Source organism: Lissotriton vulgaris, chromosome 3_1 (assembly GCF_964263255.1).
Source record: "Lissotriton vulgaris chromosome 3_1, aLisVul1.2, whole genome shotgun sequence".
Classification (NCBI taxonomy): domain Eukaryota; kingdom Metazoa; phylum Chordata; class Amphibia; order Caudata; family Salamandridae; genus Lissotriton; species Lissotriton vulgaris.
In genome coordinates, this window is record NC_141689.1 from 1,410,145,220 (window position 1) to 1,410,171,372 (window position 26,153).

A 26,153-nucleotide genomic window follows, 5' to 3' on the forward strand; every position below is an offset into this window, starting at 1 on the left:
CCTAGGATAATGGCTTTCACAGCTAAAAGATAGACAACCAACCTGTAGCGTGCATAAGCAGACAGCTACTATCCAGAAGGCAATGGAGTAGTGGCATTGACAGTGAGGCCTTTCCAGTGGCCGGATCCTTGAAGAAACTAAAACAAGACTTATTTGGGACTCAGTTGCACGTTAAAACAGACTACAGGCCCCTTAAATGATTGATGCAGATGTAGCTGAAGAACCCAAAACTGCTGAGGTGATCCATCTCACTACAGGGTACAAACCTTACAGTGGACCACAGGCCTGAGCCAACTACACCAATGCAGATGGGATTTCCCGGTTTTTCCACCTTAGGAGTGAGAATTTCCATGAGGGTGGGTAGTTCTGCCTGCTTTCAGCTGGATGGGGGTCCTCATTAAAAAATAATGACCCATTGTCTCCAAAATGTGCTGCTTTCGCACACTGTGCACTTTATCACTGCTAAACAGTAGTAATGTGATTCCCCTCTAAAAAGTGCTGTATATTGAAACTACCAATTAGGCTTATTTAACTTCCCTATAAGTTAATTGTAAATGTTACCTTGAGTGCACTTATGGCATGGAACATTAAATGTCACATGTGGGCTGCAGTGTGCATTTACATCATCCATGTATATGACAAAAAATCTATTTCTGCCAGGAACACCACTGTGCTCTGGCTAGGCTGCAATTTAAATGGACTACAGTGGCGTGTGGTAGATAAAAATAAATTTGCCATATAAAAAAGCCTATTTTATTTATTTATTCATGCGTTACCCCTAAAGAATGCCTGGGATGTGACTCATACATAATAAATAGGGCACACTACATATTGGAGATGGTTCATCCTCACAGTAAAATAAAACCCAAAAGGTAATTTCACTATGTAGGAGAGGCTTCACTTTTCCCTAGCAGGCCTAGGTGGGGTTAAAATCTTTATTCCCACCTCTGTTTAGGAAAGTGCTAAAAACATGCTTCAACATCATTTCCTGCTTAGTTTTTAAATTCTTATTTAATGATGAAATCGGATTTTGGTAGAAAGGTAATTTTGTAAAACTGTATGTCAGACTACATAAACCAGAACTGGATTATTAGAAGTTCATCACTTTTCAATAGCAGGAAACACATCTTTGACTGGGAGAGTTAACAACCCTGACTCAGAAAACAATGGGTTGCCTTTCAGTCCAGAAACAGCCAATGGGTGTTAAGTGCTGACCACTTGGCAGGGATCAGCTACCAGATAGTGGGCACAAGCAGCTGGCAGAACCAATGGCAGCTTTAACAGTCTTTTGACTTGGAGATGCCAGGGAGGACTTCTCCCATTAATTCCTAAAAAAAACTCTAGGCAGCCAATCTCCAGTCGTAGTAAGAAGGAAAACCAGTACTGCACCTATCACACTTTTCAGAGCTGGAACACACAGCCTTGGCTGAGAGTTCGCAATTCTGCCAAAGATGACAATAGCGTGCCTCTGGGCCCAGGAAAAATGAATGGGTGTTAACCTCTTGACTTTGAGATGTAAAGCAGGGCTTGTCCTACTCATCCTTCGGACCCTCCTAGACAGGCTGCAGACACAATAGGAGGGAAAAGTAGTTTTGAGCCCGTCCAGTATGGAAGTGGCTAAGAAGCTGAAGAAAAGCCCTGCCTGAGTCCCACCATCTTGAAACAGGGGCTCCTGAGTAAGGCAAAGAGGAAGGTGCTGCAGAGGGACCTGGAAGATGGAGGAAAAAATATTAGGATTCAACAGCAAAAGTTCTCCAATACCTGGCTCATGCACAGAATAAATTTGGCACCACCACCTCCTCAGAACATCCCTGAAGATGGGAAGACTCCATCTGAAGAAGGCCCTATTGGAAGAAAAAAACAGACTGACAACCGCTGGAAGATGACTCGCACAAGTACTTAATAATTCCTGCTGGCACTCAGGGACTGAAACTGCTCTCCAAGAGGCAAGCAGATGAACTGATGTTTACCTGCATCATGGACACAAAACGCAGAAGGACTCCTGACTCTAAGAGAGCTCATCTCAAGGAAGACTAGACTCAGCAAAAGAACCGGCTGGAAAGAAACCTGGTACCCAGAAGCCTATCCTGAGGAACTAGAGGCAGCAGGACTGACCAGAGAAAGCTTACCCTGGGTGGCGTGGCCAAGATGGCGGACGAGTCTCGCTCAAGCTCTGTCCTCACCGGGCCTAAGCACAGTCATTGCACCCTAGCCCTACCCCACAGACGGATGGAGGCATCCCCCCACCTTACTGCTACAATCCGCTGCTCAGTGGTGGCTTATAACTGCCGGACAAGGAGAGATTGAGAGCCGAGTCTCGCATTGGGTTGCGGCCTACCATGCTGAGAGGTCCGGACAGCATTGATAGGCCTGCTTGAGACTGCACCTGTACCCGAGTTGGCGACACAGGGACTGTGGAGGTGTCCCCTGGCAGGGCTCCTGCCTTTAGAGTGCCACGACGAGGAGTCAATACATGTGGTCGCCAAACTGAGTGGAGGTAGAATGCAGCCCTAACACCATGATTGTGGGGTCTGCGCGGCATACCCAGAGCGTGCTCCTGCACCCGCGGGACGATGAAGAACACTGCCTGCTCGATTCCCTGATGCTTGGGGCTGACTCGACTTTGGGCCCCGCCGGAGCCTCCAGGTGTGCCTTGCTTGGCTGGAGGCGGAGCGCAGATCTTCAAGGAGAACATAGAGCAGAGATACTGTGGCGACCCATTGGGAGTGACAAGTGAGGTAGGCCGGTGGTGCGTCCAGCGCTCTGCACGAATGACGGTCCGGACCATCATTAAGGAGCCCATGCAATGAGAACTTTCCCCCCCCTCCGCCGGCTGAGATTCCCTCCGGAGCTCTGCACAGTGGTGGGGGCTTACAGAGATCAACATGCCCCATCTCATCATGGACGTTGGTTATTTACAGTGTTCTGCTGGCTCGTCCTTTTGACGGAGGATACCACATACACAGGGGGCAACCGACTGGTACAGATCATGACGTGGCCAAAACTAAAAAGGAGAGCTCAGTGCGCGACCTTCTTAAGAAATCCACAGGGGATCCGCAGGGCACTGGTCAAGTGGGCACTGGAGAAGGTGCTGATGGGGCAGTGACCCGCGAATTCCTGGAGTCCCTATTAGCCTTGCAACGAGAAGTCTATAAAGACTGACCGTCAAGCAGACGTAAGAGAGGTATGGAGAGATATTGATGCAGTGGGCGAGAGTGGTGGCACTTGAGGAATGTCTAGAGACGAAGAAATCGCTGCACTCCAGCAAGAGGTCATTCAGCTGCAAGATCAACAGCTTGACCTTCAAGCACACTCAGAGGGACAAGAGAACAGGTCAAGACAGAACAACCTCCGTATCCGTTCAGTCCCCACTGGTGCAGAAGGCAATGACCTGGAGGGGTAGGTCCAGGCTTTGTTCCAAGTGGTTCTGGCCAGTCCTGAGGAGAACATAGTCAAACTAAACCACTGCTATCGGGTGGGTCCCCCCCCTCCGACAATCTAATCACCCCCCCCCCCCTGCGGACATTTTGGTCTGTGTAAAGGATTTTAGGGTGAAAGAAGCGATCCTCAAGGCGGCACGCTCCAACCATGCATTGCAATTCAGAGACCACTCTCCACAGCTCTTTCAAGACTTGGCTGCCAGTACTCTGCAGAAGCAAAAAGATTTCCGGCCAGTGACCAGTCATCTGCGCTCGGCTGGAATTGCCTACTCCTGGGGTCATCTGTTCGTCTTAATATTCCTATATGAAGGCAAGCTTCAACAGGTTCACTCCCTGGTGGAGACCTGCAAGTTTCTGAATCTAGACTCTGACAGCTTGGCCTCCCAGTCCTCCACAGGGAATGGGGTCCCATCTGCCTGCCAACGGTTCGCGGCTCGACCGTTTGCGCCCTGATCCTGGAACTATAGTTAAAGAGTGATCTGCAGTGATTCGATCTCTCTCTGGCGCAGAATGGGAATCCTTGAACCCTAACAGTTGAGGTACCAATTGATGGTTTTTTTTTATTTATAAACTTTTTTTATTAAAGAGGTTGCAGCACAACAATACAGCCAAATAGAAACGTTCCATGCAAGGGCCCAATACAGTGTAGCAAGGTGTAATCCATTAAAAGTACATCTTATTCAATCATCAACAGTGCGTTGCCGTTGGTATAGCACAACAACCATCATCAGGAGGGCGGCTTCACAGGTATATTTTCTCCCAGGGGAGCAGACAAGAAAAGGGAATGCCCCGAGGGGCCAGCAGGCTGGGGAGAAAACCTGGGGTAATACTGGGAAGAGGTCCACCACCGACCAGCACCTGCAGCCGCCGCGGACCAAGGGCCGGCGGGGAGCACGGGAGAGGCAGTGGCAGGAACTGAAGGGAAGGGAAATGGGGCGGTGGCTGGACTCCCCACGGCTCTCTATGGGACAGGGTGAAAGAGAGCCGGAATGCAACATCGTTATCATAGCGGCAACCCACCCCCCAATCAGGCATGAAGGCACCAGCAAGGAAACCCACGTACAGCAGGGGCATCGGGAACGCGGAGAGGGAAGCTATACACTGACCAGCTCGATGGCCGCCGCGGACGCAGGGACAGCAGGGAGCGCGGGGGAGGCAGGCTCGCTAGAGGAGGAACGGGAAAGGAGGTAGGCGACCAATGGACCAGGTACCAATTGATGGTTGAGGTGCACTAAATGATTGGGCCTCATGGGGACTGGGGCGATTACGACAACTTCGAGAAATGCCTCTTGCTCTCTTGGCTGCACCAGTATTTCCTGGCCCCCCTTTGGGACGTACAGTTATTGTATTTTATCTTTTTTCTTTTGTATTTGGGTTGTTGATTTGTTTGTGTTGTTTATGGTTGGATCGGGATCCCTCTCTGACGAGCCTCTTTGGACATTCACTCCAAGTATTGTCACTTATAGTAACCGTAGCTAGACATCACACTCCCTTGTTTGCTGAGGCTCAGCAGAGCAATAGCCACATCTACACAGACCTGCTAACCCCACCCATGTCTATGTAGACTAAAATAATCAGCCTCAATGTTCGCGGTCTTAACCCTGTTAAGAGGAAAGCAATACTTTCTCTACTTGAGCATTCCGGGTGGGATATAGGTCTTCTACAGGCGACACACCTACTTTCAAAAGACACACACAGAATGCAGGCTAGAGGGTTTCCATGTCAGTACTGGTCCGCCGGGAAGGGCAAGAAGGCCGGAGTGGCTATCCTGTTTTCCAAGCATTTTAGGGGCACAGTGTTGGACACTGTGGCTAAGATCAAGGGCCGTCTGCTAGCATTGCGGGTACACATGGGTACATTTCATTATACATTGGCTTCAATCTACTACCCTAATGAACATCAAGAAGCTTTCTTGATGGAGGCTATCGCCAATGTGCTTCACACACCTGACCCTGCAGTTCTGGTGGGTGCAGATTTGAATTTGGTGACAGACTCGGAGATAGATCGCTCTGGTCAGAGATTGGGTGAGGCGGGAGCCCTGCCACCAGCGGGTCGGTAGTGGCTTGAGGAATGTTGGATGAGGGATGCGTGGCGCACCCTGGGGAACGTGATCAATTTTTCTATTCTGCTGAACACAAATCTAATGCACGTTTGGACCACTTTCTGGTCACTTCCCCCGCCTGGGAAGGTAGCCAGGCCTGGTCTGTCGAGGCATGCTCGCTCTCAGACCACGTGCTTATCACCCTGACCATGCGTACTTCCCGCCCTTCATCTTCGACCCCACAGTGGCATCTGAGAGATTCGATGCGGTCGTCACCGACTACTGTTGATACTCTACAGACCACTTTGCAGGACTATTTAACACTTAAAGTTAATGGGTCCACTGCACTGTCCTCGGTGTGGGAGGCACTGAAATTGGTCGCTCGGGGGCTTGGATTACTAAAGCCGCACAGGCGAATGAGATAAGAAGGGCTAAGAGGGAGGAGCTTGAATTGAGAGTGAAGGAACTAGAGGGAATGTACAAGCACTCCAGTGCACCCCGGATCTGGAGGCAACTTGAGAATGAACGGCTCCACCTTCGGCGCCTTGACTTGGACAGGGCTGAACACGCCGCTACGCGCTTGAAGCACAAATATTTTGTAGGCACGAACAAAAGAGGACGCATGCTGGCGCAGCAAGCAACATGCACAAGCAGTTAAAATGGTTCAAGGGGCTCAGGGGGTGGAGGTTACGGAGGACCTTGGAATTGCAGACGCCTTCCAGGCCTATTACTCAGAATTATACTCTGCAGATCCCTCAATCTTTTCAGATCCACATGCCTATGTAAACACTACTGCTGCTGTCACCCCCTCCCTGCTAGCTAGGCTGAAGATCTTGATGAACCTATACGTATTGAGAAGGTGATCTCTGAGATTGCCCAATTGATGCCCCCAAAGTCGCCAGGATCTAACGGGTTCAGCGCAGCCTTTTATAAGACTTTCTGCACGGAGTTAGCTCCCTTACTCACCCGTCTGTTTAATTCCTTTGCTTATACAGGTATGCTCACCGAATCGATGCTCAAAGCCTTGATTACCGAGATTCCCAAGCCCGGTAAGGACACTACGTTCTGTAGCTCGTTTCAACCAATCTTGCTGCTAAATATTGATGCGAAGTTATTCGCTAGTATTCTAGCCCAGAGTCATAACCCTCCGATGCCTGGTTAGTGGAGCCGGACCAAGCTGGATTTATCCTCAGTCGGCAATGCGGGGAAAACACTAAACGGATTTGTCACTTGATCAAGAAGGTGCAGCAGTCCCGGGAAGAGGCGTCGTTGTTACCAGTAGACGCTGAGAAAGCCTTGGATCCGGTGCACTGGCCTTATTTGTCCGGTACTCTAGAGCACTTTGGATTGGGCACATGCTTTTGTAACTGGATTGCGAGCATATATAGTTTCCCTAGTGCTTCAGTCAGGGTGAATGGAGTACGATCTTGCGGTTTCTAAATGAGCCTAGGTATGAGGCAGGGTTGCCCCTTATCACTGTTGCTCTTTTGCCCTTTACATGGAACCCTTCGCACAATGACTCCAGAACAACCCTAACGCTAAGGGCATTGGTTTTCACGCCAACCAGCACCTAATCTGTCTTTACATCAATGACGTTATCTTTACCATCGCCCACCCTTTGACCTCTCTTCCGGCTATCGTGGCAGACGTGCTGGTCTTTGGGCAGGTATCCTGTTTTAGGATCAACATGCAGAAGTCACAAATATTGAACTGGACTTCTACCCCGCATACTGTGGGAACTCTACGCGCTCAGTTTGACTTTGACTGGGTCGTAGAGGAGCTAACATACCTTGCTCTAGCACTCAATAAGGGCCTGGCGAAAACCGCCGAAGCAAACTATTTCAAATTACTTGCACGTATGCGCAAGGATCGGACACAATGGCAGCGGCTCACGTTGTCGTGGCTAGGCAGGCTTGCTGCTGTGAAGATGAAAGTCTTACCCAGGGCACTATATATTTTTCAGACGCTTCTGCTGATGGAGCAAGGACTTGTGTAAAAGACATGTTCGGACGCAATCCTATTTTGAAATACTAATTATGCACAACATTTCATATATTTTTAGATAGAGGAAGCTTGCCTATGTGTTTTACCAACAAGTAATTAGAGGGTGATTAAAGATGGCGGCTAACGCGGGAAACTGTATTGCGCATGCGTCAGCTGCATGACGTCTTAACGCTTGGACGGAAAATTCTGCTTCTGCGCAATAGCATCTAATATGGCCACTTGGAAACTAACGTGCTAAGCATCTACATTGCTGAAATTAAAACGAGTTATATGCTAAATGCTAATGCATAAATAGTATTTATAAGTCAATGGGATTAGAGTAGAGATAGGAGGTATACAATGAAATCATTTATTTTGAAATTAATCATTTTTCTTTTGTCCTCTCTATTAGTTCGTATTTGGGCCTCTGAATGATACGAAAGTCTGACACCCACGTGGTTCTTCCCGCATGCGCAAAATTGACAACTCCGAAACAGTTAGGTCAAGTCTTGACACTCGTCCAAGGACGTTCTCCGCACATGTCCTGGGAACCAGCTGAACATCCTGAAGATTCAATAGACAACTGTGAAACTGTACACATTGTTGTTGATAAAGTTTACAAATATGGGTAAGAAATAAAGCTTGGGAGAAGAAATTAAGGGGTGGGAACTTAAAACAATGAACTAAAGAAAATTATAAAAAACTTGGCATGGTGTGATGATCATCCCCTCAGCTTGTCCAATCAGAAATAGGAGTTTCATAAAGTTGAAACATTTAGGGGTGGTACATCCATTAGGAAAGTATACTTGGGGTAGTTAGTTAGATTAGCCAGTTGCAGTCGCAGCAAGCAACTCCGAATGCTGATCGAATACCTGAAGAAGCAGACTTAGACTTTTAAAGCTAAATAGATTAGAAGAAGACCACGGAAGACTCTAGGAGGTAATAGAATTAGAAGATGATCGCGGAAGAATCGAGGAGGAAGACAGTGTCAGAGAGGGGTGAGACGCAGGTCGAATCCAGAAGAGGTCATCTATCCTGTCTTGAAGTCCTTGTCACCTGAACTTTCCAAGGGACCCATTAACTCTTGGCCAGAGGGGTCTGATTTGCACACCATCCTAGGTAAATATAACTCTGTGTATTGTGTCAATGTGCTCTTCTCTCTCTTTCCTGAGGTACGTCTTGTGAAATCTTATTCTAAATTTGGTAAACTGACCTTACTTCCTCAGAAAGATGGAGTTAACACTGTAATTTGTTTTGCTCATATGATTTATTGATAAGCATTCAAACACTTCTGAGTCTGTGGTTATTTAATGAGATAATAAGGTGAATTAACTTATGTTATATCACCAATTACTCTTCAACTAAAATAGATCCAAGAGAGGGCTTCAGATCAGCAATAGACTAGAGAAATGATAGATAATTGTTCTACATTTTTTGCCCTTTAAAGAACTGACCCCCAGCGGTGTTGAATAGCCTATATGAGTGAGTGTGTTTATGGGCCCAGATGAATATATAATGATAGATATTCGCAGGTTGGTAGCCCGCTGGATCAGTTTGCTATTGCCGCCCCGGTGGTGCTTCTTAAAATCCAAAGGGAGAGTGAGCGTTTCATTTGGGGGTTGGTATCCCCTAGGTTTCAGAAACATTTGTTGCAACGGCCAAAGCAGGATGGTGGCTTTGCGTTGCTGAACGGTACTCGCTGCTATCAAGCGTCGTTCTTGAAATATTTAGTAGAATGGAATAGCCCTAAAGAAAGTACATTGGGTATTTATGGACCAGATGGTTGCTGGTCGCCATATCTGGAGGGAGCTGTGGATGCCTAGGTCTTCCCAAGCTTGGGGGCTCTACTCTTCCCCTGTAACGCGGTCGACCTTCCAGGTTTGGGATAGGGTGGCCTCCTCTGCGAACCTCAAAACGTTCCCTTCGCCTTTGTACCCCATATTCTTGAACACGGATTTTCCTCCTTGTATGGCTACGGGGGTGGATGTTCGCTGGATAAACAAAGGGTGTAAACGACTGGGCTGTATTTTTTTATCACAATGGTGCTATCCCATTCACACAACTCGCAGCGGATTATGATTTATCTATCTTAGACAAATTTCTCCATTCAGATATGCTGCATTAGATGCTGGGTGAGTCCATACACCCCCTTGTAAGCAGGCCGATGTTCCCATTCGCAAAGTGGTTATTTCTTAAGAATGACGATAAAAAACAAACTAATCTCTGAAATGTATTTGTTTCTTTCATGGAGCTTGCGCAGGGTCAGATCTGCTGGTCAAAAGCGGTGGGAGGCGGAAATTGATCAGACGCTTTCGGATAAAGCGTGGAAGGACATTTTTTTATAGGACACACCACACTGCACATACCATGGGACATATTGAAACATCGTCCAAAAGTATTTCATATTCCCTCCCGAATAATGAAGTGGAATCCTCAGTGTGACGGACCATATTGGCAGGATTGTGGTAGCCCAGGCACCCTACTCCATTATTTATGGAACTGCCCAAAGCTCACTAGATATCATGATAACATTTTAGACGAAATAGACAAGGCCTTTGACAATAAAATCCCTAGATTCTCTGCTTATACAATACTGGGTCTGCCTAATGCACCAACCTTTCCTCTTCATTCAATAAAAGGCAGACAGATAGCCCTGGCACTCAATGCCGCCCATCGGGTGCTCTTATCTTGTTGGAAATCCGATAGAATCCCAGAGCACACACGGTGGCTCCACCAGTTGTAGTCCCTTCTTGGCATGGAAAGATTGTCAAAGGCTACTCTGGGGGATACATCAGATTACACGAAGATTTGGCCCCCTTTATGTCAAAACGCTCCTGCTACTTCCGAGAACTGGCCTGCCCCATCTACCTGTGCATTTTGAAACAGATACCGGACCCTCAGGTGGAGATTGAGGCCTCTGCATCTGGGTGAGGATCACGGGGTGGTGCCGCCTGGGTGTTTCCCTATGAGGTCTCCCCCCTTCCTGGACTCTGGGCTCGTTTGGAGAGGGACAGGGTGGGGTGGGAGGGTGGTTTGTCGTTTTCCTTTTTTGCGGTTTAAGGGTTTTGTTTGGAAATGGCAGATTTGCTGGCCTAGCAACAGCCGATTTTCCCAGAGGTCTGCACTCTGAGGACACCATGCATTGTTGACTGATTTTCTCCTCAAATGACTGCTGGAGGGTTGTAGCCAGCTTCCCTCAGCTCCTCTGTTGACGCGGCTGGCCCATGTTGGGTTTTAGGCGGCTTGCTGTTTATCTTTATTTTACATATGTTTATACAATCATTAATTGCTTTGTTTCCTTTGGTGACCCTTAACGCAGCCGGCCCACTGGGATTTAGGCAGTATGCTATGTATTGTTTTCATTATACGCTCTGCAAATAAAAACGGATTTAATTCTAAAACCTTACCGAGCAGCTGGAGACTAAGGGGTAGATTTAATGTATGGCTGGCCGGGGAAACGCGATGAAGTACCCAGTTCAGCAAACTGATGGTCTACCTGCCCTAGCTAGGGTATGGAGTACCATAAGCTTTCCATTAACAAAGCCCCCATCGGCTTCCTCAATGGAAAGTTTCCTTCAACACCCTGAATGAGTAGAGGCTGTAGGAGTTAGGACATTACACTGGCCACCCTATTTTGGGTAGACAGTGCAATGTTCTTTTTTTCTGTCCCTCAATGCTAGATAAAACCTGCCATACGGGATGGAAAAATCTAAATATTGACCCCCACATCCAGAAAAGCTCCCTGGGTGTGGGGTTTATTCGTTTTTTCATTTTCAGTAACAAAGTCCCACTGTGGGAGTTTGTTTTTGGAAAATCACAAAGTTGTTAAGAATTTGGTGGACAACCATCAAAATCAATGGCTGCCGTCTACCAAACTTTTAGTACCTTGACAAGAGACCGCCAGGACAGCGGTACCTTTAAAAGTATGGATACTTGGCCATCAGTGCTCTCTAAATCTGGCAGATGTCAGAGTGGCAGACATGATGTCCTATACAGCCCTGATGGTCAGCCAAATTCTAGATAAGACCCCAGGTCTGAAGAAAGCCTTTTACTTTGAAAATCCAGATGGGGCAACAGACCTCCGCTCTGTCACGATCAGCCTGAAAATTAGTCTAGATCCTGAGGCACCAAGAACGGTTGCTTTTCAATAGTGCTTGACTTTTTCTAGGTGCAGATTGCTTTAACACGTTAATAAATCATATCTCTGAATCCTCCTAACCTTATTTGAAGGTCTTGGTATCTCTGTGTTCATTAGGTTTTGATAAATTCGTTTTGGAATTTTATTATATCCCTTACTAATTAATAAAATTGTTGGCACTGCATTTCTCTGGGAATTGCCTGCCGTTTGTGCCATACGGGTGGAGCGGGGATTCTCGGAGAACTGTGTTTTGACCTAAGAGTGGGTTTAATGAGTTGGTAAGCGAGCCCCACTTCCAAATTAATAACCCCATTTCTGACAATGGTTAAAGATAAATATAAAGTCAATGAGCTGTTGGAGGGGAAGCTAGGTTCAGAGAGAGTGCGTATGGACTAATTTTAACAATGCTGTACTCTTTAAAGAAGTTTGCTTCCTTGCGTTCCGAAACTGTAGCAGTGTGGAGGCAGTCTTTATGGAAACAGGGATGTTGTTCCAGGTACTCGATGCATTAATAGAGAAGATCTTGTCATGTTCTTTCGGTCTTTGATGTTGCATGTGCCTGGAAAGCTCAGTCTTCACAGCACTTTTATTTGCTCATAGTATTCTCTCTTTTTGGACAAAGACGCTTGACCCCTGATGCATCTCTTCCTCTTGATTATCTTCCACTTATTCCTCCTCTGAAGACAAAGCCTGCAAGACATGGATTTGCTCGAAAAGGAAACTGACACTATAAAAGAATGGTGGAGAAAAAGGCATGAGTTCTTTAAGCTTCCAAAAGCGTGGTTTGTGCTGTTCTTGTTGTGAATAAGAGTAGCACTGATACTAATGGGGCTGCTAGCAATTACTCAATGGGTGATGAAGTCATGAACAGGGTACTTGTAACGGCACTCCCTATTGATGGGAGAATGCTTGTTAATAATGGAGCAGCTAATGACCTGCCAGTTGGTGCTGATGATGGTCTAGTCAATGGGTGACTTGTTAACAAGACACTCATTGCCAACACTGCAGCACAGAAGGTGGACTCTGTTCTTCTAGACAAGGCTGACCTTAACGATCATTGATGGCAAAATAGGTTCCTGAGACAGAGGTACAGAGCTATAGAGGCAAGGAAGAGCAGAATCTCAACAGAGGTGGCCTAGGTAAGATCTGAGACTTTCAGGTTTTCATCACCTTATAAGCTCACCAGTAGACGATTCTGTGTTTTTGTATATTTGGAGTGAGCATATGAAGGTATACTGACCCCGACAGTACGACTCCCTTGATGGATAAGAACAGACTCATCTCCCTGTCCTTTAAAGTTTTAACTTAAAAAATGTACATATTTAACAATCCTGTGGCTACAGGGCAAATATAATCAATACATATAGGGGGGAGTTTATGTGCTCCACAGGTCTGACATGGTTTGAAGAGCGATTTCTGTGTCTTGTGAAGTGTCTCAGATGGGAGAGTTCTACTCGTAACTTTATATGGCATTTCCAATATGAGAAAGGGATAAAGGTGCAGAGCTGCCTCTGAGCCTTGTAAAAGGGAGTGATTAAATACCTGAGAAAACACAGTTCCCTCCTGAGTTATGAATGTATCCCAAAGTCCTTACTTGTCTTAGAGCAGATAGAAATTTTAGTAGCAGTAGCAAATATCTTTATTCGATTTTGCATTAAAACCATAAAAGCACATTGTATACACTTCATTAACCCTTTCGATGCTCATGACGAGCTCAGCTCGTCATGATGCATAGTTGAGCTGTGCTGATGACGAGCTGAGCTCGTCATGAATAAAGTAATAAAGCAATTTCCAGCACAGGGGGGGGGGGGGGGGGGGGGGGGGGGGGGAACGCCTAGCAGCCAAGGTGTTAAAAAGGGAAACACATCTTGAAAAGAGTGATTGGTTAAGGAAAACGGGGCTGACTGTCTCAGAGATCTGGGTTAAGTTATTATAACATTTTTGTGAAATACGTAATAGTAGTACCATTTAAAACCAAGCATAACATTTGTGCTAAAATTAGATATTTACAAGTTTAAAAACAAATTCATCCATATCGTGTTGCAGTAACAGTTGACCTATACATGCCGAACGCCCCATGAACAGATTTAATACCCCTATAATTCGTTTGTTCACATTAAAGATAGTAACAAGTTAAAAAAACGAAAGAAGAAATGTTAGTATCAGTGGAAGTAGATTTTGAGTAGATTTTAGAACATTCTCCCATTAAAGACGCTGCGCTCTGGTGGTGCACTAGAAAATCTGATCTATGTAAGCCTCTTGTGGGGAGTGAAGCTCCTTTTCTCCTTTTAAGTCTCCATAAGTCTCTCACATTAACACCCAATACAGAATTGTTTTAAACACTCACTGTACCTAAGAGCTAGCAATGTGGGGCTGAGGGTTTGCAGTGTGGCGCAGAGGGTTGCAGTGTGACAAGAGGGTTGGAGTGTGACTAGATGTGTGCGCATTGTGTGAGTGATGGTGAGAGTGTGCAGACTAAGTTTGGTATTGCAGGTGCGGAGAACATATGAAAAGTTGTGGAATGTGTAGCAGCTACTGGCAAAGTAGGACTGTGGAGGTGAAGAGCATAGTTGTGGATTATGGCAAGAGAGGAGTACAGTTTTACTACAGGTAGGTAGTGTGAGAATGTAGTCCAAAAAATAAGGCTTTTTCAAGTTCCATAATACTGATGTGGGATTCTAAAATTGCAGACACAGTAGTCTATGGTAACAGGGCAAATAACCTCATTGTCTAACTGAGGGCTGAACTAATGTGGGGAATGCTAATGTGTTAGGCTATTTTTTTGCGAGTGCTGTGCATCTGCAGATGGCTTCAAAACACAGTCAGCAGTTACCCTTTATAGGGGTTGCCCCAGAGAACATTAATTGAAAAGCATTTGACGACATACACTAACATCAAATGGACAATATACACACTGTACCAAAAAAATATGTTTACATTTCCTATTTAGGTGACTGCAGGAAACAGGAATGAGACAAGTCAATAAGAGTGCTAGGCGGCTGAAACAGCACCAACATATTTACCTCATTGATTATAAGCAGTGGCAACATAAGAGGAGAGACTGAACTGTACACTTCACATGGGTGTAAACCGTTAATTTAATACTAGTGGTTCATGTGAGACAACATCTCCTACCTTTTGTCTGTATAGTGACATTTCTTATATTTTGGTCAAATATAACACAATTTGGGGCGTAAGCAAGAACATATTATTTTAACAGCATATTTAATTCCCAATAATAAGCTGAAGTAGGGAAGTTCTGACAGAAACAACTCAGGAACGTGCATTTAATTTGCAAGTTCTCAGAGGCTGGTGGCAGAAATATGTGAAAAGCAAATATGAAGAAGACATTTACTAAGTGTATATTTTTCAGACTTACTTCTCATTTCAGGCTCATAGCTTAATGAGCTTGGTTTGTGGACCCTGTATTCTTTGAGTAGTTTTTTCTCCCATGCGCCACAATTTAAAGGATTCCCTAAACGTAAGAATTGTCTATGGGAAACAAGAAAAGAAGTCAAACTGTTACTTTGGCCATATATATATATATATAATAGTGGATTGATTAGAGAAAAGACTTCTGTCACAAGAACTCATGATGGAGCAAGAATCACATGAAAAATAGAATGTCTTACATGTCACTATTTGGGACTGATTAACCAACCAGTTCTCCTTGCTCCCAAAGCGCCTTTTCACACATTTTAATTCAGAAAATACAATACAGGGGGATTTCCACAAAGTGTTCATCAGTCAGTGAAGGTGTACGTAGTGAAAAAACACTTAAGAGGATCAACTCAGTTTTGATACCATCTCATTTTAGGACATTCCCTGGTTCAGAATACCATTCTTCAAAATAAAGAACATAGATACAATGGCATTCTTAAATAACTGAAAGACAAATAGTTTCAAAGTCTTGTTGGAATTATCAGAATCACTGTAGAGGACATAAAAGATCAGTTTTTGATAAGGTGGAGTGGAGGCAGTTCTCAGACATATGACCGTGCAAGAGGAAAATGAACCTTGTAAATACATCATCAATACTGAGAAAAACACGCATTAGTTCCAGGAAAATTGGACGATTCAACGTAGGCCATCATTCAAATTAACTAGACGATGATTCATAGGTATCACTTAATGAACCAGTTCACCCATGACATCAATCTCAAAGTGTGGCTGAAACAGATGTTAGGCCTGCCAAAACAGAAAAGTAAAAGCTACTTCTCTACGAAGCACATGTGCGTATTTCAGCAAACAAAACGGACGAAGTCATTTATACTCATTTACATTGTGCAAAAAAATAGGATTACATCAGAGTTAAGATTAAAGAAGCGTCGATTTTCCACTGCAAGCAACATTCCACATGAACTGGTTTGGCAGTAAATCCAACCAGGTGCATGACGTTTTGAAGAACTAGTCTCAAAGTCAACTAGCTAGCTATTTATTTATTATAGGCTGCCACTGAGACTTTGGACTATGGCCCTACTATGACAGAAGCAGAGGGTGAGATGGATTATGATCCTAGTCTTAAATAGGCTTCTCTGGCCAGAACTATTTTTTGGGGCTGAGAATTGGTTGGCATAATCAGCTCATGATTGCTTAGAAGATCAGCTTGAAATACTGCTCATGTGACATGGCTTGCAGTGAGATGTTGATCCAGAACCACTTGCCCAACAGACATTGATGTCAGCAAACAGGTGGATCTGCATGACATATATTGCCTCCTAGCGTATTATGTCACACCAGGATTCACACATGATCTGCAAAACCTGCGAGCAAATAAATATAACAATGTTCCACCCTTGGTTTTGGTGGCCTCTACCATGCAGGTATCCTATAGAGTTTGCACTACTGTTTTGTGGGTGGGCATGTATAGTCTAGCAAAGTGCCTCAGGTGTGGGACTCCTTCCCAACATATGGCAAATGTATCCCAAAACTCCAAGGCAACATGTTCATAATGCCACCATGTGCTTCTTGCAATATCAGATCAATGTATTTATCAATATTTATTTCATTTTTTTTTTAGATTAAACGTATTCATTGATTTATGTCAGCAGAACAGAAAGCCCACTATCCAAAAAGAGAAGAACAAAACTAAGACTTTCAACTAAAGCAAGAAAGGACCCTGATATATCACAAAACCAGGTAAAAAGCAAAAACATTTCCTGAGATTAACAACACTAAAGAAATAGCCAAGACTTGCAGCTGCAATTAAACCCAAATCTCAGTACAGATTTAGCCGGGGAAGGTGGAGGAAGACTGATCATGAGCTAGGATTGGACCCATTGTCCACCCAAGAATAAAATACTTACAGGTGCACAGATGACAGTCCTTTCTGATATGATGGGGAACCTAAGGTCACTGCATGTGTTGCAAACCAATATATATTAGGTTTATGCTTCTGGGCAGCAGAGCTCAGATCCTTGCCTATGAGAAAGAAAATCTGACTCCGCAAGATGCTGATCCTATCGGAAGACTGAGTTGGTAAACACTAATTTCAAAGAGAAGCTAGCAGTGCTCTTACCAATGTCCTTTGAATACAAGGTGAACTGGAAGCCTCTTGGTCGCAGTTTTGCACACCTTAGTGCAAACAGGGTGATTGGGGCAGCATTAATACAGAACATATGGTACTCTTTACAAGCAGTGAAGCCTAATGCCAGCAAAGCAGCATATTAATCAACGTACTGCTTTTAAGTGTGGGTCACCGTAAATTAATAAACAGCCTTTGTCGCTGCAAGTGGAGCCTCATGTACCTATTGTAATTGTAAATAAAATCATGTCTGTTCCATACCACAATTATCAAGTAGTTGGCCGGTGTAGAGGCCGCCAGTTAAGCACTCATAAGTATTTGAAGGCCAGGTTTCCCACTCATCTTAGCAAAAAGCACCTTCACCATGAAATCTGCCAACGAAATTAAAAAACATATGCCACAGTTTGCTTGAAGGTACGAGGCATCAGTCTGGGAAGTAGTACGCTCCTCCTGTGTCAGAGCGCACTGCTCTAATGTCAGTGCCTGCGGACTATGTTAATAGGAATTCTACCATCAGGCTGAGGGCCCTGTTGTGCTAACAGCCGCAGGCCATCCTTGTGGGCTGAAGGGCCACGACTCCTTACCTTTCGGCCATTACAAAGAACATATGTCAAGCTGAGCAAAGGCCAACCTGACAGACACTTTATTTTTAGGTCAGGCAGCCAGGAGCTAGACACGCCCTAAATGCGTAAACTCCTGGGCTTCCTGAGATAAACTTTGTCAGGCTGAAGAAGTGACAGCTTCACAGCTCCTGTGGGCGTGACATCTTCAGCCTAGCAAAGCAACTCAAAGACCTCCCCCTCGTGACATGGGGGAGCATCATATATTGACTTGGGAACTTCAGTTCTATGCCCTGAAATGCCCAGGGATGAGGGACAATCACTGACACCTCGTCACAGGGTTGTGTCAGCAGTCTCACTGACCCCATCCCGCTCAGTAACGAGTGAGGTACTGCTGCCTTCGCTCATTGGCTGATCTAAGGTCAGCCAATGAGGGAAGGCAGCAGTCCCAACCCTACTATATGGGAGTGAATGTTGTGAATGGATGTGTGCGCGTGCATGTGTGAATGCATGAGTGAGTGAGTGAATGTTAATAGTACTTAGTGCCAAGACATGCTAATACTCTGCCCCAAAGCAAGGCCAAGGAAATCTAGTATTACAAGCAGGGGTGGCTCCTCCACGTGGGCGTCGGGAAGTCGCCTCACTGCTTTCTCACAATGTGAGAAGCAGAAATGTAAAATGGTATAAATACCATTTTACGTTTCTGCTACTCGCACTGTGCGAAAGGAGAAGAAGGATATGCCTGGTTGGGGGCGGTCAGGTGGGCATGTGGGAGAGGAGTGGCTAGCCCAATGTTATGGGCGCTGACTGTTTGGTCGGCCTTGCATGAAGAAAACGGCCTCCCCGTAGACACCTGTAAGGATGGCGTCCCAGCCAACCACCATTACAGCATTGTGATTGGCTTAGGGGGAAGAGAGGGAGGCTGCCTGCTTCTGCTTCCTGTTTGCAGAGAGCAGGAGGCACGATCCGGGAATCCGGCACCGGAGGCAAACGTAAGTTTAAAAAACTATTTTTAAGCAGAACTGCAAAAGGTATGGAGGGGGAATAACAGAAAATCTGAGGAAATGCGCCTCTCTGAAGGAGAGCACGCCAGCCCTTGTGAGCACATAAACCAAAATCAAATGCAAAGGCCCTCAGTATAAGGACAGCGTTCAGAAACGGTGGCTAAAAAAAGAGGACCCGAGGACTATAAGGGTGACTCACCTTAACACCAAGGGCTCTAATGCTTGAGAGGCCAGCCTTTCAAACATCCTTTGGAGCGGAGGGTGCAGCGAATGGTCTTCATCAGCTAGAGCAGCACTACACTTCTGCAGAAGGCGTGCATGGAGTCCGGCGTCGCACATCATTTGCTGGTTCCTTTCCGTGTGAACCAGGGACTGCATAATGTTACACACAGCAAGCTGAAGGTCCAGGGCATGCTACACAAACAACACAAGAATACATTGTTTAATGACATTTCTGTAATTCTGAGGTTCTCTTACGTGTATCAAACTGAGGCTGAGAGACTTTAAATATATATTTTTTTTAATGAAACATGATGTATATCGACTGAGCTCACTGTAAAATAGAGGTAACCATTTCGATCAATTGCTTAGGAGAGTATCTTCTGGTGTACTTTGTATCTTAGAATCTTCGTAAATGTGACTCAATGTATGCACATTCCACAGGAGTTTGCTGCTTTACTTGCAGCTCATGCCACAAAAACTCTTCCAGTGCGAAGTGCTATCTTAATGGAGATTCTTCAAAGGGTAAAGGAGCAGTCGAGTGAGCTGGAATACACCGGGTCACACAGAACCAAGTGACATGGGGTTTTCTAACCCTGGTTTAAGAGTGAGCAAAGTTGCATTTTCTCAGGCGAAAGCCACAATTATTGCGCTTCAAAAACTAACTTTTTGCAGGAGACTTTTTCAGCAAAAACCATTTTAGGGGAAATTGGCCAGGAAAAATGTTTTGATAAGAGTTTACCCCACCAAAACCTTACTTTTATACATTTGTTTTCACCTTTTAAAAATTTCACAAGCATTAAAAACAAGCATTGGCATAGCCAATAGGTCTCACCTTTGGGACCTTATAAGTGCTTAGCCACGCAACAGTTGATGTTGTTGCACCAAGGATATTGTGCTGCATAACTAAATACTTATAAGGTCCCAAAAGCGAGACCTATTGGCTATGCCAATGCTTGTTCACTCTGTTATACACTCCAAACACACTTTTTTTTGCCCAACTCTTCTTGCTGTTTGTATTTAGCTCTCCCTTTCCTTCTCTGTCTCCCTCCCCCTTTTCCACCTTTTTGCTATAACTGTACATCTACCTTTCTACGCCTTGGTATGCAAGGTGTTTCTTACTGCGATGAGAGTGTGTTTTAAATGGAAGAAAGGGTGCAGGGGTTTGACGTAACAAAGAAAACAAGGAAAAAGATTTACCCCAAATCAAAGTTTATTTTAGAAAATTAGCTTTTGTCTGGTCATCCAAACACAGACAAGGCTTACTAGATTTAATAAAGATGTGGTATTCAATGATTGACAAATCAAGTGACCTTGAATGGACGGAGGGGCGGCACAATCAGGAATGCAGTGTCCAGCTGCTCGAACCACCTACTTAGAATGTTTGCATAACCTCTCCCAGCTGGATGTGGAGAGGTTGCTTAGAAGCTGTTTAGATGTTTTGGTTTGTACAACATACAATAAAGGGGGGGGGGGGCCCAGTTCTGGGATGTTTATTCCTTAAACTTCTGCTTCTCACCAAAACCCCTGCGATCCTTGGTGTGACTTTACCACAAGGTTTTCCAACTCTAAGTGAAGATCTCTTGCATGTAGTAACAAGCGCGTGCTGAAACGGACGAGGGGGGATATTTGATATTTATTGTTTTTTATATAGCGCGACTATCGCTCCGGAAGAAGCATCTTGGCGCTGAGCAATCAGAAGAAACCAACTTGATGGAAATGGGAATCATATGGCTGCGAGGACCAAAGAGTCGGGTCGGAGGAAGATCCAAGTCTTCAGAAGTTTTCTGAAAAGGGTTTCTGAAGGGGCGTGCCTGAGGTTAGGGGGAAGGCCGTTCCAAGCCTTAGCCGCCAGGAGTGAAAAGGTTTTTCCACCTTTCGTTTTGAGCTTAAACCTGGGTATGGTAACCAGATTAGCTCCTGATGACCTCAGGCAGCGCGATGGAGTGTACTGAGGGAAGCGCTTGACAAGATAGGAGGGGCCTGTGTTCTTAGTGGCCTTAAAGACAGTAGCAAGGAGTTTAAAAAGGATCCTTTTGTGGAGGGGCAGCCAATGGAGGGTGTTGAGGGCCGCCGAGGCTGAGGACCTTCTCGGAAGTCCGAGGACGAGCCTGGCCGCCGCGTGCTGGACGCTCTGTAGCTTCTTCAGGGTGGACTTTTTTATACCTGCCAGGAGACCATTGCAATAATCGAGTCTGGACAGGATCAAAGCCACGGCCACTGATTTCCTGGCGGAAATAGGGAGGAAGTCGAAGAATTTCTTTAGCTGTCTAATGATGTTAAAGCAGCACCCTGCAGTAATGCGCGCATGGTCGTCAAAACTGAGGGACGAGTCGAATTGGACACCCAGATTGCGGGCCGATAAGACTGCACTGGGAGGTGCCTCAGAGTGTTGGGGCCACCAATCTTTTGGAGAAAAAAGGGTGTCTTTGCCTAAGGGTATGATCTCAGTTTTGGCGCTGTTGCACTTGAGGTGATTATTATTGAGCCATGCAAAGACTTGGGAAAGGCAATTCTGGAATCTAAGAGCGGCATTGGGGAGTTTTTTGTCAAGGGTGACGACAAGTTGGGTGTCATCAGCGTAAGATGTTACAAGGATGCCATGCGATTCAATCAGGGTAAGCAGGGGGGGCCATGTAAACATTGAAGAAAAGTGGGCTCAAAATGGACCCCTGGGGCACACCTGATAGAATGGTTCTTTCGCTGGAGAGAAAAGGGCCAAGTGAGACTGTTTGTGATCTGTTGGACAGAAATGAAGATATCCATTTCAGAGCGGTATCCGACACACCGATTTCGCGCATTCTGTGGATGAGGATTGCATGGGAGATGGTATCAAATGCTGCGGTTAAGTCGAGAAGGATGAGAACTGCGTGTTTCCCCTCATCCTGCAGGAACTTGATGGTGTCGGATAACTCGATCAGAGCAGTTTCAGTAGAATGGCCGGAGCGGAAACCAGATTGCTGAGGATGGAGAATATGATTGTTTTCCACGAAGGCTTTTAGCTCAGCATGTACTATTTGCTCGGTTATCTTGCCTAATGCTGGAAGTAGGGAAATTGGGCGCATGTTGGAAAGGTCTGTCGGGGGTTTATTATGCTTTTTCATCAGAGGCTTTACGATGGCTTTCTTCCATTCAGCCGGAACAGTGCCTGAGCTGAGGGATTGATTGATGATGGAATTGATAAGAGGGTTGACGGCCTCAATGAGAAGATGAAGGATAGCCGGGGGACAGGAGTCAGTAGGGGCTCCCGAGCGGCAGGTCATGATGGCCTTCTGGGATTGAAGCAGGGATACTGGTGAAAAACTGCAAAATGAAGGTGAATCAGTGTTGGGAAGAAGGGGAGGGGTGGCAGGGGGAGGGAAATCCTTGTGGATGTTATTGATTTTGTCAACAAAGAAATCAGCAATTTGGTCACAAAGAGTTTGGGATGGGGGGGATTTCCAGTGCCAGGGCTTTGGGGTGGGTGAAGGACTTAACAATATTGAAGATGGTATGTTGTTTTTGATTAGCTGTTTCTATAGCTGCGGTGAAAAACTCTTTTTTGGCTTTCTTTATGTGTGACAGATATAGTTTCCTCTGCCGAGTGTATAGGGTTTTGGAGGTAGGGTCGTATGTTTTCCTCCACTCTCTTTCAAGGACCCTACACGTACGATGGCTATCGGTGAGGGCCTGAGTATACCACGGGGCATTGGGCTTCCTTTTATGGGAGATTGGTTTTTGGTTGGTTGAGTTGGACTTATCCAGGACCAAATTGTTGATCCAGATGTGGAAGTTTTTGGAATCTTGCGATACATCTCCTACAATAGTGGGAGGATGGGTAGGGAGCTGAGGATGAGACTTAATGGACTCAGCTACTTTCTTCCAGTTTATCGCAAAGGTTGAGGGGGAATTCTTACTGTGTGGGTGGGGAGAGAGTTTTGCCTTGATAGAAAAAGGTATAAAATAATGGTCAGTCCAAATTTGTGGGATTGGGGGGGATACAGTTATAGTGGCTGAATTGGTGCAGATGCCATCTAATGTGTGTCCGGCCGAGTGTGTGCAAAGTTACTGAATGTTTGCCGAGTGTGTCCAAAGTTACTGAATGTTTCTTCCGTCTGGGCAGCGAGTAATACTGGCAAGGCCTGACTTAATCAGGGCTGTAGGCCGTAACCGGGGCTCTGCTGTCATTGCCTGCAGCCCGCTTGGACCATTGAGTTTCTAAAACAGGATTTCAACTACGCCTTCCTGCCTGAGCTTAAGTCAATGTTCCCATCGACAACCCCGTCCTGATGACGATCCCGACTAAAGGGGATCGAAACGCCGTCGACTAGACAGCTTGAATTTTACGACGCATATCACGTCTTGTGCTCCCATATAAATAATTGTGTTTCAAGTGATTGCAACTTGTCTCTGTTGGAGCCATTATTTGATGTTTATACCCTGGCTAATGCGTCGCCTTTGCTGTTGTTTTTAACACTTGCACACTCACTTGTCACTGATTGTATATAGCACTTGCACCAAGTGTCACCGGGTTGTCACAAGATCCACTCTGTACAGAGCTGCTTTAACTGTATTGACCCTTGAAAGTTTTTTCCTTTTGCTTTTGAAAATAAGATTACCCTTTCTGAAAAGCATTTGACTCCTTGGTTTTCCTTTCTTTGTAATGCATGTTACATACATTTCTAAAACTGTCTTCGCATAATACCTGTTGGGAACTGTCTTTGCTCACATGATACACCCATCCCAACGAGGTTTATGGGTCTTCTCCTGTTGTTCTTACACGCAGTTGTAAAAGGCAGGGAGAGGGTGAGACTGAGAAAGGGAAAGATAGGGATGGAAGGAGAACAAGCGTGCGCAGAGGCTGACGTGGGAGGTGGGGGCGGGCCACAGGGTTGCGGCCGCAGTTGTAAAAGACAGGGAGAGGGTGAGATTGAGAAAGGGAAAGATAGGGATCAAAGGAGAACCAGCGTGCACTGAAGCTGCCGAGGAGGGAGTGGGAGGGGGTAGGGGAGGGGATTCACACGCTGTAGAAAGCCAGATGGCATCTGTGCACGTTGCGTGTGCTTGTGCGCGTGACAGCAAACTGGGGCCAGCAAAGGTAGCACTTTGAAAACCCATTTACTAAAAGTCGAGCCAAGCAAGCATCACACGCGCTGCTCTAGGCTCGACCTAAAAAGACCTAAGGGACTGGCCTCAATGCGCTGCGCCTTCAGACCACTCATCCTGCAGTCACATGGGCAGAGTCGCTCTGGTCTACTGGGTATAGGTTGGGCTTGGGTGGAAGCCAAAATCAGCTCTGGCAAAATAATTTCAAATCAGCCTTACTCTGTTCCTCCTGTCTCATCACTCTCTTGCCTTTTCTACCCTCTCTCCCTATCCTCCTCCTTGCATAAAGTACATGCTGTACCCGATGGAATTACATGGAGGAGATGGAAAATGTGACATAAGGACCAACAGCTGCCCTCTGCCATTCAAACCGGCAACCAATGGCTCCTGCCCACTAGAGAAATGCCTGGTGGAATATATGCATTTGGACACATATTAATGAAACAGTGCAATGTGCCCCTAGTGCCAAAGCCAAAACAAAGGTGCAGACAAATTCCAATAAAAATGAACGAAAATAAAATCAGCTGGTGGTTTCTTTAACAAATAACTGAAAATAATTAATGGTCTTTTTGTAAGGATACAGGTTCAACAAATTAAAGTTTTTTTATTATCCTTATGGATGACGTTTCGGCCCATATCAACAATACAAGGGTCTCATCAGGACTAGAAGATAGGGGGAGTAACCCTGGATAAATTCAGACAAAGACGCTGATTAGGATGTGCCAGCTGCTGGATTGCTAGGGACTTTTTTACCCTCAAAGCCTGCTCCTTATTGTTGGAGCTCCTAGCTTAGTGGACTAATGTAGCCACTGTAGGGGCCTATGTTAGACCTCCGGGTCACAGGCTTAAATCACAACAGCGTCCACTTAGCCTTTCATCCTTCTGAGGTCGATAAAATGAGTACCATTGAGTTGGGTAACAATAAACATCTGTTATTCAGTGTCAAGATATCCTTGGGTGAACGTGCACTTTACAAATACATGTTATGTTGGAGCTCTTATGTTTGCCATACAAGGGATCCGGGGGAAATAGCGCATACACCCAGAGTGTACTTTATTCCAATTATTGCACATATGTGTTCATGTACATTTTACCACTTCACATTCAGCCTCTCCCTTTCTCTTTTCTTTGTTCTCTCATGCTGTATTAACCCTTTTATTATGGGGCTCACGGATGTGTCCTATCTTCTAGACCTGATGAGAACCATGCATTGTTTATAGATGAGAACCATGCATTGTTTATAGGGGTCGAAAAGGCGTCGACAAGGATAACAAACTTTAATTTGTCAAACTTTTATCTTTACAAAAGCCCATGAATTCTATGAAGTTGTTTGTTACCAAGCTACTAGCTGGTTTTATTTTCATTCATTTTTATTGGAATTTGTTTGCACCTTTGCTTTGGCACTGGGGACGAATTGCACTGTTTCAATTGTATGTTTCTTTGTGGATAATTCTAGAGATAAAATCTTATGTGTAATTATGATTTGTGGGATTTGATGTATTTCAATATTCTTCTTTTCTCTCCATGCTCCATATATTGCATGAGGGTATTTAGCCACCTAATTGTTTGATTCTTACCCAAATGAAACCAATGAGAAACACTGTTGCCCAAATGTGATAGTACATCTAGGCACCCATGGGTTTAAGAGTTGCTCTTGTAGTGCAGGATGTTGATGGAATAAACTGGCAGTTTGGCCCAGGGAACCGGACCGAGAAAGAACGTCTACCTCCTCAGGTGTGATGGTAAATGAACACAAAGAATAGTGCATGAGAAGAGGGGTAAAGCAATTGGAAGGACAAGTCCTGCTCAAGCAGAGAGCCCTCGTGGACTTAACAAAAGCATGCAAAGGTAAATCAAGAAACAAACCAAACAGCTACATTTAGCACAATCTGAACATGACAGATCAGATGTTTACATCAGCAGTTCTTAACCTGTTGACTTCTGTGGATCTCCAGCAAATCACTACTGGAATCCAATCCAGAGATCCCTACTGAGTCATTATTGGAAGCTGGGGACCCACGCCTAAACAACTTCTATGATTTACACCTTAAAACAATGCACAAAAGAACATAAACAGGTATACGCCAAAGAAATACTCAAATATTGAAATATTGTATTTAATTCTCAATCAAATATAGAAAAAGATTGACATTTTCAAT

At 45.2% G+C, this 26,153-nt stretch overlaps 1 protein-coding gene across 4 annotated transcripts in view; it reads right to left on the reverse strand.

The window, feature by feature from the left end:
- The window catches only part of WDFY3 (WD repeat and FYVE domain containing 3), a 2,050,643-nt gene that overhangs the window by 1,282,922 nt on the left and 741,568 nt on the right, over positions 1-26,153 (reverse strand). For all 4 annotated transcript variants that reach the window (XM_086961876.1, XM_086961875.1, XM_086961873.1 and 1 more), the window contains 2 exons: positions 18,890-19,104; positions 14,982-15,094 (listed from right to left, as the gene is read on the reverse strand). In XM_086961876.1, coding sequence (XP_086818002.1) covers positions 14,982-15,094; positions 18,890-19,104 — 328 coding nt within the window. The remainder of the gene's footprint in view (positions 1-14,981; positions 15,095-18,889; positions 19,105-26,153) is intronic.